The 20584-nt window shown below is 43.6% G+C and overlaps 1 protein-coding gene across 1 annotated transcript; it reads right to left on the bottom strand.

Annotated features, from left to right (window-relative positions):
• Nucleotides 1-1449: 1449 nt before the first annotated feature.
• Nucleotides 1450-19441, bottom strand: LOC119186002 (uncharacterized). Its single transcript, XM_075874457.1, has 4 exons — nucleotides 16452-19441; nucleotides 13639-14209; nucleotides 12356-12989; nucleotides 1450-2155 (listed from the first exon to the last, which is right to left on the bottom strand). Exons 1-4 carry the CDS (start codon nucleotides 16558-16560, stop codon nucleotides 1709-1711), a joined length of 1761 nt encoding a protein of 586 aa, XP_075730572.1. The 5' UTR covers nucleotides 16561-19441; the 3' UTR covers nucleotides 1450-1708.
• Between the last annotated feature and the right edge of the window lie 1143 nt (nucleotides 19442-20584).

Below are 20584 nucleotides of genomic sequence, written 5' to 3'. Positions count from 1 at the left end.
TCTGTCAGTAGTACTCCAGCGTAGCGTTGTAGTTAAGTGGTTCTGTCGATGCGTCGTCTGGATTGGACAGTTCCTCCAACGGAGCCCGGCCGGTCAGCTCTCGGGCAACCGCATGAACGTGTTCATTACCATGGAGAGAGACGTGTCCAGGAGTCCAGACGATACGTACAGGACGTAATGCGGACGGTGAGACAGAAGAGAGGATATTGTGTGGCGACAACATTGATTAACTCAATACTTCAAATTTTCAGTCTCCGAGAGATAGAGAGAAAACACAGTTGTACCTAACTTATAAATTCAATAAACTCCAGTCAATGGGCACAAATGTTTCAAAGGGCACTCTAGAAACTATTCGACATAGCAGGTGCTTTTCTAAGCATTGTTAACTATTCTGACCAGGTAAATGTAAGGTTCAATTGCTGCTCGTATGCGATAAGTGCGGTTTCGGTAAAATACAATAGTACAATTTTTTTGACCCACACCTGATATATAACGCGGTGTAAAGCCCCCTCTTTCCCTGCCCTCGCCACTTACCCATTCATGCCAACAAAGCCCTTGTACATTCCCGGAGACTCTCTTTCCCCACCCCTCACTCTAATTGTTGTCCTTCTTTTATTTAGGACTTTTTTTCCCCCACTTACTCTGCTGCTATGACAAGCCAAAATAACACAATAGCTCTCCAGTAGATTATCTTTCTTCCTTTTTCTTGACATTTGCTCTCTTCTCCAACTTCCCTTTTGTCGTTGGGAGAGAGCAGTGAAGGTGTGCACATACACAGAGCTGTGGAAAGCAGTAGGAGCCCTATCAAAGACAAGTCTGCCTGTTTAATCGCTGGCTCCAGCAGCACCTCCGTTCTAGAATTTTTCATCTTCTTGAGCATTTAGTTTTGTTATTCTAATAGGACATTTTCAAGGTAATAATATGACGAGAAACCATGACTGCAAGTTTAAGCTTACTTTTCCCTTTAATCTGCGGAGCTTTCCTGTCACAAAACAAGGCTGCACTCATCATCTTCGCAAAACCAGGCAGACCCTTATGCTGATAGGCTGCATGAGTTGAAGACAATAGCAATGTGGGTGTCCAGTTTGGATATCATGGAATGTGTCCCCTTTCTTTGAGCATAGCAGGTTTTGACAATATGATAGCAAAAACGTGATCAAGGGACCACCTTATCTAGGAAACTTGGCATCAGACACCATAACGTCTCAGAAGCTACTCAATCATACCGAAAAATGTGCCCATGAGGTGCACCATAGTTACATTAACTGCTACAGGAAAGCAATCACAGAAAAATAAAGGCCTTTCTTTTTTGAACCAAATCACAAAGCCAGTCTATCACAGAAACTGGGCTTGTGAGAATAATGATGTATACGTGCTTTGGCAGCAAAACGTAAAAAGGCTTGTTATCAGAGCCTTGCATCGACTCAGACCTAAACATTACCGAACAAGTACTTCAGCCATCACTTTATTCAATACATCTAGGGATATCGACAAACACGTGAATAGGAGTACATAATGGCATGCACGTACCACACACATGTGGCACAAAGCAAAATTCACATGTGGGTGTGCTTTTCAACATTCATTAAAAAAAAAAAAGTTCCACAGCCCACTAGCATCTGTCCTGCCATCGTGCATGTCCTTTCAGTCTTTCAAGTGGGTCACTGGCTATGGGCGCACATCTCTCACACTGTCTCCACCTTTTTTGTCACAATTGAACACCATCAGCGAGAAGCTTCCCACGTCTGTGAGTACGCAAGTGTTGCGCAAGGCCCGACCTCTGCGTAAAGTCACTGGGACAGAGGTGGCAACGGAAAGGTCTCTCCCCGGAGTGGAGCCGAGCGTGCTCTTTCAGGTTGTCCTTGCGGTTGAAGGCTCTGCCACATTGGTCACATTTGAATTGCCTCTTGGCCGTGTGTATTGTTCCATGTTTTCGAAAGTCTCTCCTGTTGGTCGTGGAATAGCCACACACCCGACACTGATGCACATGTTCTTTTTTGCTGAAGACCGGGTAATGACGTACGGCAACCAGGCCTGCGCAGGCAAAGTGGTGCATTTTCAGCTTATATTGATGCGGTGCAAGACAGTGAGGCCAGCCAGTATAGGCACATTGCAGAGGGGTAGGATGGGTGTGAGGGTGACAAATAGGAAGATGATATCAGTAAAAGAACAAGCAGATTAAAAGAACAAGGTTGGAGCATCCGCTTTTAATCTAGAAGGCACTGGGTACGATTCCAAATTCCACAGGCTGCACTGGTTTTCTAATGAAAAGAGAGGTGTCTCGACCCAACACTCAATGCTGTTGGTATTAATTCCACGAGAAAATGGCCTCTTTTTTCCACTTTCTTTAACTCCACTGTCCCCTTCCCCAATAATGATGACGATGCATTCTAAATAAAAACTGTATGTGAGGAAAAATTTGTGCATGTTTGTTTCCAACGTACAGGAATAGACACCAGTAAGCTTTTAATTGACGAGATTTCATTAGTTATATAGTAAATATTGTAACTCTACAGGTACTCTCGTATTTATTAAAATGTCACTGAAGCATATGTCATGTAGGCTGTTTAGGAGACAAATGCATTATTATCAGCAACATATTGAGCTCTCATTGTTTTTAACCACATAAAGCCCATGAAACATGATAAATACCATTTGACTACAGTCCCAGTCGCATAACAAAGCACCGCCCTCAAGTAAGCTCTTCGCAAGCAACTGCGCTGCGAGTTGATCACCAACAGAATGTGTCATCATTTTAGAAGAATTCCTTACCCTCGATTTTATACCACTGTCGTTATCCATATCTCACGGGCGGCTGATCCTTCTGATAGCGCTGCTTGATCGCTGTTCTGACTATTGCCTGACTTGGGAAGACCAAAACGGCGCGGTGCTTCCTCATGGAAGCGGCGCATAAAGTGCCAGGGTGATATTTTCTTAACTGTGGAGCAGTTTAACGGACCTCCATGTTGTGACCTCATGTCTAGCCTTGGTCATGCAAGTACCACGTTTCATACCAGCACGTGCTTTCCCATGAATAGCAGCATCAAATAACAGAAAATAGACAACACAAAATGACAGAAAAGAGCAAATAAACAAGCTAAAAACATGAGAAACACAGGCGAATCAATGCTCGTAGTTCGTACAGCTGCCCTTTGCAGTACAACTGGCTTAGAAAAAAAAAATGTTTTCCACTTCTGCATTTTTCCCGTTACACTGGCAACCTCGCAGAAAGCATGTCAGAGGGCTCTGCTTCTTGATGCATTTTGCAGTTTAGTCACGTAGCATTTTCATATTTGCAGGCATTCTTGTTCAGCTGGAAAAAATGAGTGCACAATTAATAAATTACTGAAAGTATTGCAGTTAGATATTTCTTAAATATGCTTATATAGACCTCATCAACTTACACTTTATTTGGGTACATTATGACTTCTTAAATTCATTATAATTGACTAATTGAACATCATTAATGAAAACACTACTAGCGGCTACTTCACTCTACTAAGAACAACATATATAGTATGTGGTGACGAAGAGCGATACCAGGGTTGGGGCATGTGGGGAGCGAAGCAGAGGGTGAACAAGAACAGCAGGCCTAGAGTACGGGCGTTGTCTCTTGCATGAATCCTTACAAGCACTAAGTTTGCTGGGCATAACGCTGTCATGCTTTTTTAAAAACCTGGTGCTCTACATCTGGGACACCTTGTATATGCATATTATGGTACATGGTTGATAGAAGTGTAAGTCATTGCCTGTTTTATTGTGTCTATTGTGGGTCCTTCCACTGTACGCAAAATAAAAAGCAGGTAGCTCTGCAGAGAAACAATACAAATCAGCTGAGATGCAGATCTTTGTCAACAAATGTTATGATGCAATTTGACAAGTTCAGATAAACATGATGCAAGATCACTAAATAAACCTCTGTCACTTGGGTGTCAGACAGTGAGGCCAACCATAAAATATACACAAGTGCAAAAATTTATACTGAGAGTGTGGTGCGTTATTACAGAAGGCATCAATTTTTTTTTAAATGGCATCAAAATTGCAAGAACACTTGAATGTCCTCTCAAACAATCAGTTTTTACATTATTTGTGGGAACTGATTAAACAATATTTCTTCCACAATTCTACGATGACAGGGTTGAAGCCATTCCCGAGTCAATGCATCCATGCAAAAAGCCAAGTAACATATAAAACACTGCCTAAGACATTGACAAAGGGACACACACACACACGCACATATACACACACACACAACACACACACACACAGAGTGCCAGTTCTAACAGAGTTTAATCTGAAAGCGGATGCGGCCCTTGTCAAAGAAAGGGTGCACTTTCTGATTTTCAAGCAGACACATAAATAGGCAGAGTTGAAAGCAAACTTTTTTTTTTCTTTTGTGCTGGTGCCCACCGATCAGCATGCACATGACTAACATGGTAGAGATAATGTCAATAACTGCTGCTGGTGACACCCAGCATAAATGTTCTAGTATTAGTACCTTGCAGGATAGCCCCTGCCTGGCTGTATATCTCGCACCATTTCTGAAGTAAATGGTTGTTGAGAGCAAGCGTGTTTCCCTGCTTAAGTGCCACTTTTGTCTCTGTGGTTTTGCCAGCTAGAACATGACACAGCAAGTAGCATAGCAAAGTAACAAGTTACTGAGGCACTTACGTCTCCTCATGCGCATTAAACATGAAAGACGCGAGGAGCGCAAACAGATGCAGACTGGAGCATGTGATGAGGGTATGAGTTATGTGGACATGTGTACTTTGCCAATGTTCATACCACTGCAATATTTACGTCACGTGACGTTGCAACATGAGATCATCACACAGTTACGTGCCCTTTTCGACACCATTTCTTTACTTGGACCCATGACAGAATCACTTGGTGATGTGCTTTGATTAGGCAAAGCCAATGAGAGCAGATAAGATGCTTATTCAATTTTCAAATAGCACAAATTCAATATTGAGGGTGGGCGAAAAGAAATTTGAGGGTGAGTTGTGACATCGTTTGGGCACGTGGGTTTCGTTACCATCAGACATCAACACCAGAAGTCAAATTTTTAGCTTCAAGGTGCGTGAACGTCCTTTGAAGGAGTGCTCTTTGTGAATATAGCCTTGGTTCAGGTAAGTAGATCTGACTGAAATGCATTGTCAGTTGTACTTACTATTTCATGCTTGTGATTCAAAATTTCACTTCAAGATTTCCCTGAAATGTTTATAAAAGGATCCAACAACGAAAACAACGTCTCTAGAACATCAAATTAAACAGGATTCTCAGTAGCTGTCCATAACAGGGAACAATTTGTTAACATAGCAATGCTGCCAAGAATGCCATTACAGGCTTTGCCATGCTGAAAAAAAAAATAGAAGTTAACCCACAGATTTTACACAATACTATTTGGCAGAACATCCTTCTTGTTTGAGAAATTTTTACGTATGTCTGTTGTGTATGATAATATTATTATACCTATATCAGCATGTTATCACTACATCAGTGATGCCACTTATCTGTTCACAGGTATGAATGTACAGTCAACAATAAAAGTTAGCAGACCACACGAGCGTGTGCCAAACTACTCGTCTACGCCACTAGTGGTACGCCATCTATTGTCGACTGCAGGACTAGGCCAGAAACTGGTCTTCTTGTTATCCACTGTTGTTTCAATTTTCCAAAGTAGCATAGCCCATTGTTAGTTACCAGTTTTCACACCAAGTGTTCATATGTCTTATGACCGTTGCATTTCTATTTTACTGCTTGATCAACGCTATTCGTGGCGAGATAGAGCTATAGGTGGCAGCACTGTCTCAGTGGAAGTGTGGATAGCCGGTCAGCGGCGCATATACAAATACAGGCAGCAAACCTTGATGCAAGCGGTTTGAGCCGATTGTCGGCGAGTAAAGTGCTTGACCACTTTTCACTGGTAATATTGTCACGGGGTCGTGACGTGGCCGAAGACAGGAGACTTTGTGTTGGAATTTAACTGTTTATTTGGGCGAACCTGTGCCCGGTAAACGGAAAGTCCGATTGCAGTAGCAGTCTTCGACTGATAGCGGCGAACAGAGCGTTAGCCGTCCATCAACTATTGACAAGCGGCGAAGCACGTCGGCATTTATACTCTTGCCGTCGAATGTTCTAGCGTTATCGCTGGCGGTGGCGTAGGTTCCAGAATAATCTGTACCGTTCGCAGAGTGGGCGTGATCGTATCGAAATGATCTACTACAGTCAGGAAGTTTCTCGGAAACTGCAGGCACGGTTTACGCTGAGAATTGTGTAGTGTTTTGGGACGATAACAAAACTTGGTAAATGGAACATGGCAATATTTATGCTGCTCTCTTCGGAATCGATGCACAAACTCTATGCATCGTTACCATTACCTGGTAGTAAAGCACATTCAGCCTTTTAAAGGGAGGCTTGCCCAGAGTGACTGTCGGCGCTTTTTAAACTAAATAATGCTTTTGCTGTGGCGTTTGTATGTGTTTAACTTGTGTTCCGCCCCTTATATACGCACTTCTGTAGCGCGACTGAACTGCTTATTTACTGTTTTGTCATCTGCGTATGACAAAAAAGAGAGAAAGAAAGATCGTTGAAGACCCGCATTTCTGTGTAATTACTTCAGTACCACCGTTATCATATATACACATATGCGCTTTGTTCACCATGAAATCTGGCACATTTGATAAGACTAGTGAAGAAAGCTTAGTGGCTGACAGCACCTTGCGCTACGACAAAGGTCTTGTTATCTTATAGAACAAGCATGTCTTTTTTTTTTCTCAAACGAAAAATGACCGCTTGCCTTCCATCCGTTAATGACAATGCCACACAAATGCTCAAGACAGTGTAGTAAAGATGAGACTTTCAGTGAAAATATTCAACATTAAATGTAAGGCATGTCGTCTGAATCAATTGTGAACACCTGGGCTCTTTAAAGCTTTTCTAAATCTAAGCACACCGTTGCGCACAGCAACACCGTTTTAGGTACACATTACGAACCGAAGTGTCACAGTTTATGTGATATTAATATTTCTATGCAGTGGTACCACATTCAGATAAACACACTTAAGGCTCCTCACACAATCGCTAAACTACAGTGCCGTAGTTGTGCACCTACCAATGAGCTGCTAAAACGCTACATTCACACACATTTATAAGCCCTCATGTTTCAGAAGATGCCAAGAGCATTTTACAATGTGCTTGAAGAAAGCGACACCAACTCTGAAATAATTCTGGTAAATAGGCAGTACGACGAAAATAAACAGCACTCTGGGAAGTTGCACTTGCTAATCTCAGTACAATGCATTAGCAGCAGAGCAAGGCGAAATTCTTTCGTACGCCGTTTGAGGCACACGTACAAGCAGTTGCACTCGCGCTGAAAACGCCGGACAATTCACCTTTGAGAATATGCATGAGCTGCACACACATAAAAACACAACGTGGCTAGCAGACGACGCACGGAGCAACCTACACTTGCGCACTATAGCAGTTACAGCCAGGCAGTCACCAGCCAGTTGCCGCCAGGCTCGATCTCACGGTCATTCATAGTGTGTCTCCAAAAGCATTGCGTTGGCTAGGTATCCCTTTGCGATAAACACTCATCGACTGCTTACAAGGCAGAAGCATGTAGACGCAGATGTCAGAAAAGCACACAGAGTTAAAAGGTGAAAATTATTTATGCCCAGTTAGAAAACACAAAGGTCATATTCAGAGGCACGCTTATTGGGCACTGCGATGCAGTCGTCCGCCTCTGCCGCAGCGAAAGTGTTGCGAAGGTGCTTTTCTGTAGTTTGTAAACTTTCGTGGTCAACTGTACATCTCTACTTTTACACTTCTACTCAAAAAGTCTGTACTAAATATGGCGAGAAGTCTTTCTGTCATTTAAACATGAAGATATTGTTTATCACCTATGCGAAACCCAACACGAGATTCCCTGTATATCAATATATGTCAAAAAATTTATATATATATATATATATATATATATATATATATATATTGGTAGTACGCGTTGAGTGTTGAGTCCGCGACGCGTTTATTAAAAAACGAACACAGGTCAAGCGCTCAGCGATCCGCATCGGAGCTCTCACGAGCACGAACCACGGTCCTCTTCCTCGTCTTTTGCAGGCACTGCTAATTGCACCTTCTCCAATCTACAAATCACTCCCCCGCAGAAAAGGAGTCATCCTGGCGACCTAAGGCACAGGTACGACTGGTGGGTCATGTGCGGCTTCAGTCGGTCGACGTGAACAGTCTCACGGCCGCGACGGCGGGGGTCTGTGAATGACTGTACGGGCTCGACAATATAGTTTACCGTGGATGCTTGACGCAGGATGCGGTAGGGGCCTTCATACTTAGGCAGCAGCTTTGAAGAAAGGCCTGGAGTTGAGAAGGCAACGCGAAGCCACACCAATGTTCCAGGCGAATATGACTGGGGATGCAGGTTGGCGCCATGGCGGTCCTTTTGGCGTGCTTGGTCTTGTGTAGCTAACGAATGTGCTAGCTGCCTGCATTCTTCCGCATAAGTGGCGACTTCTGAGAGAGTTGCAAACTCTGAAGTATCCGGGCGATACAACATAATGGTATTCATAAAATGAGGAGGGTTTACGGCCATATAGAAGAAAGAAGGGAAAAAATCCAGTCGTGGACTGAGTGGTGCTGTTGTACGCATAGGTGACAAATGATAGTATGTGGTCCCAGTTGGTGTGGTCAGCAGATACATACATGGACAGCATGTCGCCTAATGTGCGATTGAAGCGTTCAGTCATGTAATTGTTTTTAGGGATGGTACACACTGGTCGTTCAATGAACAACATTGCATTCACGCAGGAGGTCTTGTACGGCTTGTGAGAGGAACGTACGTCCGCTGTCGCTGAGTAACTCGCGAGGAGCGCCGTAGCGAAGAACAAGTTTGTGAAGAATAAATAAGCCGACTTCACGTGATGTAGCCTCTGGAAGCGCGGCAGTCTCAGAATACCGTGTCAAATGATCAAAAGCGACAACCACCCAGCGATTACCGCCAGGTGTGTATGGAAGTGGGCCGTATAAGTTGATTCCGATGCAATCGAAAGGTCGGGATGGGCAGGGCAACAGCTGAAGCGATCCAGTGACGGCATGTGGTGAACTCTTCCGGCGTTGACATTTTGAGCATGAACGCACGTATTGGCGGACAAATCGGTACATTCTGTGCCAGTAGTACCGCAGCTGAAGGCGTGCATACATCTTTATTACACCAGCGTGGCGGCATTGGGGGTCCGCATGAAACGAGGCACAAATATCAGCAGGTAGATGGCGAGGAATCACCAACAACCACTTGCGACCTTCACTGAGGTAATTGCGGCGGTAAAGTAGCCCATCGCACATGGTGAAATGGCGGGCTGTGCGCCGCAGCGAGCGACTGGTGGCACTCGGTGATGGCTTTGATAGGAACTTCATTAAAGACACTATCCAAGGGTCTTGACGCTGCTCGGATGGCATGTCAGCGTGTGTGAGGGAGGCAGTATCCTAGGTAGAAACAGGCGCATTCGCACAGTCATGGGGAAGCGGAGATCGAGAGAGAGCGTCGGCATCTGAATGTCTGCGCCCTGACCTGTAGACGACGCGGATGTCGTAGTCTTGGAGTCGTAACACCCAACGGGCTAGGCGACCAGATGGGTCTTTTAGAGACGACAACATGCAGAGGGCGTGATGGTCAGTCACGACATCAAATGTCCGACCATATATGTAAGTTCTAAATTTAGTGATTGTCCAAACGATGGCTAGACATTCTTTCTCCGTGACCGAATAATTTTCTTCAGCTGTGGTCAGAGTGCGACTCGCGTAAGAAATGACGTACTCATCGAAGCTAGACTTTCGCTGCGCAAAGATAGCGCCAAGGCCGACTCCACTAGCGTCCGTGTGGATTTCGGTAGGGGCGTCTGGGTCGAAGTGATGGAGAATCGGCGGCGATGTTAGAAGATGCCGTAATTTCGCAAATGTGTCGTCACAGGTGGACGACCATGCCGAGATACATGCTGTCGGCAAGTAGGCGTGTTAATGGGATCATTATAGGTGCGAAGTTACGAATAAATCGTCGAAAATACGAGCATAGCCCTATAAAGCTCCAGAGTTCTTTCAGTGTCGACGGCTTAGGAAACTCGGTGACCACGCGGGGCTTGTCTGGGTCTGGTAGAACGCCGTCCTTGCTGACAACGTGCGATAAGATTACGAGCTTCCGTGCCGCGAAGTGACATTTCTTCAAATTTATTTGTAGCCCAGCCTGTGCGGGGCATTCCAGGACACTTGCGAAGTGCTGGAGACGGGTATCGAAGTCTTTTGAAAAAACTATGACGTCGTCCAGATAGCAAAGGCACGTATGCCACTTGAGACCTCGAAGTATGTTGTCCATAAAACGCTCGAATGAGGCCGGGGCATTGCAAAGGTCGAACGGCATCACGTTGAACTCGTACAAGCCGTCAGGAGTTACGAATACAGTTTTGGGGCGGTCGGCTTCATCCATAGGTACCTGCCAGTACCCTGACCGAAGATCCGGCAAAGAGAAAAACTCCGCTCCTTGCAAACGGTCGAGCACGTCATCAATTTTGGGGAGCGGATAGACATCTTTGCGGGTGATTTTGTTAAGACACCTATAATCAACACAGAAGTGGATGCTACCGTCTTTTTTTAACGAGCACCACCGAAATGCCCAGGGACTGTGGGACGGCTGTATGACTCCCCGACTAAGCATGTCAGTCACCTGGTCTTTAATAACCCGACGTTCAGCTTGAGAGACGCGGTATGGACGCTGGCGCAGGGGTGCATGGCTGCCAGTGTCTATATGATGAACGATCGAAGTTGTTTTGCCCAAACTGGGTTGCTTGTAATCGAAAGACATCCGAAAGCAGCCGAAAAGCTTCAAGAGTTGGGTCCGCTGAACGATGGGAAGGTCCGAAGCAATGGATGGAAGGAAGGCATCTGGGGTAGATGTGTTGGCCGTGGTATCAAGATTAAAGCTCGCGACATGGAGGCTCGCTGTGCGACCAGGTAGTGAGTTAGGGCAGACTGAATCAATGTCCTCAAGTTGCCCTCTACATTCTCCGCGGAACATAGTGGTTGGGACCGAAAGCAGGTTCATGACATAAATGGTTGCGGTGGAGTTTTCGATCGTGATAAGAGAAAATGGGAGAAGAAAGTGCTTACGGGAAGTGAATTTCGCTGACGGCATAAACAAGGCGGTAGAGAAAGCATAGTCGCAGGAGATTAGCACAATATCAATTGACATAGGTGGGATGTCCATGTCCTCGGCGATGACGACACGAAAAAAAGATGACTTGGCAGGAGGGTTGTCCGAAAGTGCTGATAATTCAAGCTTGGCACCGGCACAATTGACAACGGCATGATGCATGGAAAGAAAGTCCCAGCCCAATATAATGTCATGCGGGCAGTGCGGAAAAACGATGAATTCAAGCACATACAAAACGTCCTGAATGAGTAGACGAGCTGTGCACGTGACAGAAGATTGTATGTGATGTGCGCTCGCTGTATGGAAAGAAACACCAGAAAGTGGAGTCGTAATCTTTTTCGACTTGCGGCACATTGCTTAGCTCAACACGGACACAGCAGCTCCAGTATCGACTAAGGCGGACACGGCAACACCTTCAATGAAGATTGGGATTTCGTTTGCAGGTTGGGAACGAGGCCTTGTAGATTTCGACTGTGGCACAGTTCTTGCCTTGGGAACTGCGGTGGTCAGTTTTCTGTGTGGACAGGCGCGGTGCGTCGAAGCATTGGCGATAGCGAGCGCCGGCACGAAGAGGGTGATCGAGACGAGTGGGTAGTGCGGCGGTTCGACGATAAGGTGTTTGAAGGAGCGTGGGAGGGCATTGGCTGTTGCGACTCTGTATGGTCGTAGCTGTAATTGGCTTCAACGGCAGTTGGACGAGGAACGCGGCGGCGGCAGAAACGCTCGACATGCCTCGGCAGACTACACTAATAGCATATTGGTCGGTTGTCCAGTGTGTGCCAAGGATTATTGGGAAGGGTGGCAGGACGTCGATAAAGCGGAACTTGCGAGCTTGGCGGCACCCACGGTGCATAGAAGACATGACGGCGTTGAGGAGAGCCGATGCTGTATGGCACTGCATGTGAAGGCCTTCTCGCGACGTCGGCATAGCAACGGCTCTGATACAGGCGGTGGCTGGTGCATAGGCAGAAGAGCTTTGGATACTTGCTCTTCAATGGTTTGGCACAGTGACAAGGGGAGTCCATGACTATTACTAGGGAGAAAAGAAGCAATAGAAAATTGGCGGGCAACCTCCTCGCGGATGAACTGTTGTATTTAGTGCATCAATACTACCGGATGTGGAGAGATCGCGCCAACAGCCAGTGCCGACGTGCTGGTCGTGTCGAAACTGTGACATTGCGTGGAAATGCGCTGCTTTCGCAACTCGTCGTAGCTCTGGCAGTGCTGAATGATGTCTGTGACTGTTCGAGGACTTTTCGCCACAAGCATGTGGAACGAATCGTCCTCGATGCCCTTCATGATATGCTTGACTTTGTCAGCTTCGGACATGGTCGGATTAAAGCGCCGGCAGAGGCCTACGACGTCCTCAATGTAAGACGTAAAACTTTCTCCTGCCAACTGGACACGATCACGCAATCGCTGCTCCACGCGGAGCTTGCACACTGCCGATCGGTTGAAAACGTCTGCGAAGGTCGTTTTGAAAGAGGCCCAGGTGGTAATTTCAGCCTCATGGTTGTTCAGCCAAAGCTCCGCGACACCTCTCAGGTAGAAGTGGATGCGACCGAGTTTGTCGTTATCGTCCCACCGGTTGTTGACACTGACTTTTTCAAACAAAGCGAGCCAGTCCTCGACGTCCTGTTCATCAGTGTCGTTGAATAGGACTGGGTGGCACTCCCTCGGAATACCGGGGCAGCGGAAAGCGGCGGGTGTGGCAGCATTCGGCTGTGATGCAACGTCGTCAGGCATGATGGACGGCGGAGGTAGAGTCCTGCTACGGAGTTCCAGGATGAAAAAGAGAACCAGCACTCTCCACCATTTAGTAGTACGCATTGAGCGTTGAGTCCGCGACCCGTTTATTAATAAACGAACACAGGTCAAGCGCTCAGCGATCCGAATCGGAGCTATCATGAGCACGAACCATGGTCCTCTTCCTCGTCTTTTGCAGACACTGCTAATTGCACCCTATCCATTCTACAATACACACACACACACACATATATATATATATATATATATATATATATATATATATATATATATATATATAGTCTTTGGGTTCATTCAAGCAAAGCGACATTTGTATAGTTTGCTAGACGTACATTGGAGTGGGCTTACAAATAAAATCAATAAATGTAGCTTGTGATATACGATATTCTATGCCTTTTTTTTTATGGAGCATGTGTTGTTTCAGAGTGGAGCACAGTTATGTGGATAATCACACCTCAAAGTGGCCTCTTCTTGCACCTTCTTCTATAACCTCCTTTCCTTTCACAAATTTAAGACAATCTCCTTTGCGAGCAGCCAGACTAAGTAACTTCCCAAATCTAAATTTACTCTTTCCTTGTAACCTCCAGTCAACACACTCCCACCAACCTAGATCCTCCTTCTCTTTCAAGAAAACCTGTTGACTACTCACTTTTCACGGCATGTTGGTTTCATGATAACGAGACACGTGCAGCACGAGGTCCTGATTACGTGAGAACGATGCACTGCAGTAGTCACAGGAAAAAGGACGCGTCCCTGTGTGGTTGCGCATGTGTCTCACAAGAGACATTTTCTGCGAGAATGATGCACGGCATTGGTCGCAGGAAAATGGACGCTCTCTTGAGTGGGTACGCATGTGGTTTATGAGGTGGGATTTTCGCAAAAATGATGTGTTGCATACATCACAGGAATAGGGACGCTCTCCTGTGTGGGTGTGAATGTGTTTCAAGAGATTTGACCTTTCTGAGAACGATGCACTGCATACGTCACAGGAATAGGGACGCTCTCCTGTGTGCGTGCGAATATGTCCTGCGAGATGACTGTCCCGAAAGAATGCAGCTGGACACAAGTGGCACTGGAAGGGCCGCTCGCCGGTGTGTCTGCGAAGGTGTGTTCGCATGTTTGCACTGTTCTTGGTCGCATAGGTGCACTGTCGGCAGGAATGCAGTCCACCTTGGACGGACACGAGTGCATGGTACCGCTCACGGGACACCGAAGACAAAGAACCTGCAAAGCCACAGGAAATACAGAAAACAAAGAAAACCATGTCACACAGATTTTCTGCAAATAGATTAACGCACCAGGCAATGACAAATGGTTGCTGCCCTTGTAAATGAAGCATACTATGCAAACCACATGTTACTGTAGTAGTGAGCATGCAGTGACACAGCATGTTTTACAAAAGTTGACATTTCTCTCTTCAAGTATTCAATTTACCCCTTTGTAGATTGGCCTATATCTTTGTACCGAAAATGTAATGATCAGCTGTGGTATAGTAATATACACTACAAAGAAATGGTGAAAGACGAATTTCATTAAAATCAAGCCACTAGTTTATTGCAAGAAAACTCATGGGACTGATTCGAAAAGGAGCAAAACACTGTCATACTGTCGCATTAAGGCCCCACCTTGCGATTGCATCAATGGGTATTTGGGATGAAACAGCCAAAACAAGTTGCACATGTTATCACTTTTCGAGTTGTGCTGAAGAAAGTAGTGCGAACCTCATTTCAGCAGGAGAACACCACCTGCACCTTTTGTGAGCCTTCATGATGCGGTGGTCTAATCCTGTAAAGCTTACTTCACTGCAGGTGCCCACCAGTTCTTTTTTTTTTTTTTTTTTTGTCCGTTGTAAGGACACTGTTTTTGCTTTCAAAATTATCAACGACAGTTGTTCTCCCTGAATATGTGCAAACGTTTCAAGTGGTACAGGTCATGAAGCAAAATATTTCCATGCACCAATATCCACAGTGGCGCTGACGATTGAGCAAGGTGATTTAGCAGCGAATTGTCGATGCATTAATCGTTCAAGTTATTGCGCATTATTACAACACATGATGACTGGAAGCTAAAGTCACCACTACGAAAACAGGACAAAGAGGCAGGTCTAGAGGAAAAAAAAGTTCAGAAGCGATTAAAAAATTTACCGAAATCAGCACCAATGTAACACTAATCTCGCCCTTTGAAAACACGGCAAAAAATTTTCTATATTATTACAAAGGCTTAGGTAAGATATGAGTGACTTAGCATTTCCTTAATTACAGCGGGTGATGTTGGCGAAAGATTTTCCTGCAGACAGAAAAGTGAGATCTAGATGTTCAGTCACACAAAGTTAACACAAGCAAAACATTCTGTGAATGCACAGGAGCCTTAACGAAATGCAAATCTCATACTATGCCTAAATAGCCAACTTTTTTTGTATTATATCGATACATTAAGTGCCAGCACATTAAAGTATTCATGGTACTTTTTTTTCTAGGACGATGCTGTACAGCCACTCAGTTCATATTTCTACACATGAAACACAGGAAACAAAATATGAACGAAAGAAGTTCATACAAAACAATCTGAAGAATAGCAAAATATCATGAGAAAGGAGTCATAAGGCATAACAGTTTTTGGTGGTCAACATTGATGGTGCATTTATGTAAACTGCATAGTGTACTAGCGCAATGTAATGTGTATACTAGCACCATTCATACACTTTCCATTAAGGTCTCCATCCTTTTTGACTGAAAACATAGCGATACTATACAATACAAACTGAGATACTCAACACATATTGTTTCAGACACTTACAAGACCACACACACATGTAGATACTTCACCTCATCACAATGTATAACTAACTACACTGAATCAAGACAATCGCAACAAATTTTTCCACACTGAGAAAGCCAGATAAGCTAACATGCTACTGTGGATATATTATGAAACAATCCATTAACCTTGATGCACTAAGTATTTATAGGCACCAATTCAGAAGAAAGCTAATTTATAGGAAAATGAATGATTAAATTAGGAACGGTACAAAGTTGAGTGACGGAAGAGAATAGTGGCACATTCGGGCAAATTTCGGTCACTAAGTGGCACAGTGAAAAAAATAAAGTGTGTTTACATTATTTCAAGATTCCCTTGAGCAGTATACAGAGACATATTTAAAGATTTTACACCAAAAATGACAACAAAGTAACACCAGACAGCTGCTGCTGGCTTATAGTATTAATGTTTTTCATATATTGCAGTGCAAAATCAAGGTGCCACTAACAAGCATGGCAGTTATTCAGTTACCAAGCCGTTTCTCTTAGTACGTACAAATGTGTAGAGACATGAATTGAAGCGACTGTCTACTGTCCTTCAATGCTCTCCTGTTTTGTGTCGCAATAAAATGTGTACCAAGTCAATTGTCTAAACCTTGCAGAGGTTTCTCTAAACTAAAAAGTGCATAGAAATTTTTAAAACAGAATACTTGTGTACGCGCTATGTCTCCTTCCATCGGTGGGATGAATGCCCTTAACACTGGTCGGTGCCGGTGAAAGTCGAAAACTGAAACCACGTGTGGTCTTTGCAGGCTTCATCAAGTTTGGTTATTATAAAACAAAAACCTTAGTGGTTGTTTTAGGCACCCCCGAACTTTTTTGTTGTTCTCATGAGTGGTGGTGGATGACGACGTGGTCGCGTTTCTCCACTGTTTGCAGGCAGGCATGCAGGCAAGCGAACACACCGCCAGCAGCACGATTGAACGTCTATTTGAACACATGCAAAAAAAATGCGAAAATTGGTCTCTGGCAGAACTTAAAGCTGCCTCAAGTGCATAAAATGCAATTTCAAGGTAAATGTGTTTGTTTTTAAGCAAAATAAGTCTACCTGCGAGGATTTCTTCTCCTACCAATAGATTGTCAAAATTGACCACATTCGCTGTTGGTGTCGCTAGGGGTCACTTCATCGACTTTCAACATCAAATTAAAATTCTGATTTTTTTCTGGCACGAAAGTATGCTCGTCGCTGCTGATGTGATGAGCACCCTTTTCATTTGTGCCACAATCAAAACAATTTTTCTGTATGGTAGACAGTCCCTTTTATCAATACCTAACTTCAACCAGAGCTTTGTAAAAGAGACAATTTCTTTACTCTGACTGAGACACCCACACTGCACCGAAATGTATTACGGCTCTTCCCAATTTCAGATGGCTAACTCTATAGAAATTCTATCTTGAACTTCACTCGTGTATTACATAATTGAATCTTTAGCAGAAATGTATCAACACGGTCACATCACCATTTCAATTTACTGTTCATTGCGTATTAACTTCAGTGTAAAATAGTGTGTGATTTGTAAGAAGAGGCTTGTTGAACGCATTTCTGGAAAAGTCCAAAGCATACAGCATCTCTGTTTCTTCTTTGGAAGAGTGGACACATCTGAAACAGCACAAAAACTGCAGTTAAGACTAGTACAAACAACACAGTAAGCTTATGTATATTTTTACCTATTGCATCAATAAGCTTGACGGTTAAAAAACTCCTTAATAAATTACACTTTTAATATAGACATTTAGTGACCACTTTTGCAGTAACTACAGAGGGTGATACAAATTTGAGTACTGTATATTTAAGAGAAATATGAAAACGAACAATTGATTACTAGAGCATATAACATGTGAAAGACAAATATGCACAGTGAATCAAACTAGCACAAAGAGAATCTGTTTTCTCATTTTTAGCCCACTATATATGTGTAGATTATAATAAATAGAGTTTCTGGAAGCCAAACAGATACTTGTCATTACCTGTTGACGTCATCAACTATAGATTCCAGAAAACTGAATGTGTAGAATGTTTATTTTGCACATTGCAAGACGTTTTGGGAGATGTCTTTCTCGAGCCTTGTATAAATAATAAAGAGCTGGACTTTAAAGCGAACACAAATGCGGGACCTAAGTCTGCAAATAAATACAACTGTATGCAATATGCTCACTACAATACTGTTTCTCTTTTCAATGGAAACACGGAAGGAGTTTTCAGAGTTGTTACTCATAAAAAAGGAAGGAACCGCAGAAATTTTCAAATCGATGTGTCAGTAAATAAGCAGCACAGAGCTGCAAAGAATTAACTCACTGAGAAACAGGCCAGATATTTCTGCATGCTGGAATGCAAAGAAAATGTATTACATTTCACTGGTTTTCCTTTGTAGTAGAACCTAATGATGAAAAGGCTACAATGGCCATAGAGCAACAAGGAATGTAAAATGCAGATGCATTAGTGTGACGAGTGATCGTGGCCAAATCTCATGCGACTGCTAAGGGCCAAGAACCAGGTGCACTAAAAATGCAGAATATATATATATAATTAAAAAGTTATAATAACATATATGCACTGCACGTGAACATGTACTTTTAATGAACAAAAAGTATTGGTACTTGCGTTCGTATAAAACCAGCAATCATTTTTACACCATGATAGAATTCACTACTTCCCAAGTTAGTACATAAATTTAATCTACCTGCTGTATGATTGTAGTAGAGCTATCCTGAGCAGTGATGATCTCATGTAAAAAAGAAATCGGGCACATTAAACCCAAGTAAATCAAGGGCTACAAACATATCTATTGGTTTCACATAAGCGGCCCAACGATGGTACAGACCAAGAACCCAATTACACAACCAAAATACAAGCCAATATAAAAATACTTGCTGCTTTCAATATCTCATTCACTCTGCAACCTATGATACAGAGCGTGACAAACAGACTATTTCAGATCTTAGCACAACACAACGATCTAGTGAGGCTTGTTTCTTTGAGCGGCAGCTGCTGCACGAGTATCTTCCATACAGACACGACCCAGCACTAACGATATTATTATTTAAAATACTTCTAAATACAGTAATCTAATTCTTCTCGATATCTTTCTCAACTATTCTTGCATAAATTATAACTTCTAAATGAAAATGCAGTTTTTCCAAATTTTTAAAAAAAGCATTTTAGCCACTCTGCCTCAAACTACATAAGATAATCAATGAATGTTATAGAATCGCAATGTGTAAAAGGTGCTGCAAGGAATGATCTTGACAAGAATGGAACAATCTTGAATACAAGAGACAGTACACTTGAATCTAGCTAGAAAAGAAAACTACTGTTCGAATGCAGAAAAATTTAGCCTTTGCGCAGCACCTACTTCCCCTAGAATAACTGTATCTTCTCTACACAGCATAACGTTGAAAAAAAGCAATTATATGTTTTGCTCATGTCAAAAAAATTCGCAACAAAATATGCTATCGTAAATGCCACTTAAAAGCTGCATGAAACTTCACCATATGCAATATAATAAAACATCAAGAGTTCTCTTATTTCTTTTTTCAGAGCAACATTATATATATAAAACAATCTAAAGAAGTCAACGCAATCTAGAGAACCAGGAGAAGACTCGGTTTCTTATGACCAGCATTGCGAGAGCAAAAAGGCGCAGATGTTTAAGTACACCTTACACAAAGACTTCATCGAACCAACTGAGTGGTCAACACATAATCAGCCAGATACCTAGATGACTCGGCACTCAAGACCACAAACAGAAAGCTAGTGTTTAAAAGAGAAAGGAATCTACATTACGAATAATCCATGTTTTGTGAATCAGTACTGAAATCATTGTCTTTTACTAAGACAAATGCAAAATTGCAGTTTCGGAGCGCCTAGAGGACAGAGAGTACAAACTTAAGAAAAAAAAGAGTGGAGGGCAAGAGAAGCTCACTATGTCAAATGATGCGCTAGAAGACTTAACAGAGCACTGTCTATTGCATATAGCTGAATAAAAATTGAGTTGATTGCAAGTGTACTGGATAACATTCAATCTTAAAAAAAAGTATTGCATATTAAACACAACCAGCGCACTCTGATACCCCCAACACATAGTGATATAAAAGAGATGAGTGACGAAGCAAATGTGCAACATATATGCATATATTGTGACGGGGCGAGATAAAGGCTTACGGTATAGTGTCCAGAGAGAATTGGCAGCCGAACAAGATGGCTGAATTGCCTCTCGCACAAGCGTCCAACGCACAGACGTCTTCGTCGTCTTCGCAAAGTGCCACGCTTGCTCCTATCAATGATGCACCGTACCATCACTACCCAGCGGCGGAAGCGCTGTCATGGCGCTTGGCACGGCAGCAGCGAACTAGCAGGGTGATAGGGTTTGAGTCTGGAAACGTGGACGACGTCCGTCTGAAGTGGGGAGGTCAAAGAGGCATTGTTTAGGGGTGTGATCTCGTAGCTCACGTCACTGAGTTGTCGTAACACTTTGTAGGGGCCATAATAGTGTGGTAGTAGCTTCTCTGATAAGCCACCTTGGCGGTTTGGTGTCCAGAGAAGTACAAGAGACCCCTGCGAGAAGTGCACGTTTTGGTGTCACCCATCATAACAGTCATTTTGATGCTCCTGCGACCAGTGCAGCCGATGACGCGCAAGCTTACGGGCTGCATAGGCTTCAGAAACGACATCGCTGGCGTACTCAGTAGACAACAGGCAGCCGAAGCAAGGAGCATGTCAAACGGTAACGCTGGATGTCGGCCAAATAGCAAATAAAATGGAGAATAGCTGTGTCGTGGCGTG

Source organism: Rhipicephalus microplus, chromosome 9 (assembly GCF_043290135.1).
Source record: "Rhipicephalus microplus isolate Deutch F79 chromosome 9, USDA_Rmic, whole genome shotgun sequence".
Lineage (NCBI taxonomy): Eukaryota > Metazoa > Arthropoda > Arachnida > Ixodida > Ixodidae > Rhipicephalus > Rhipicephalus microplus.
This window is presented reverse-complemented; position numbering and strand designations above follow the sequence as displayed.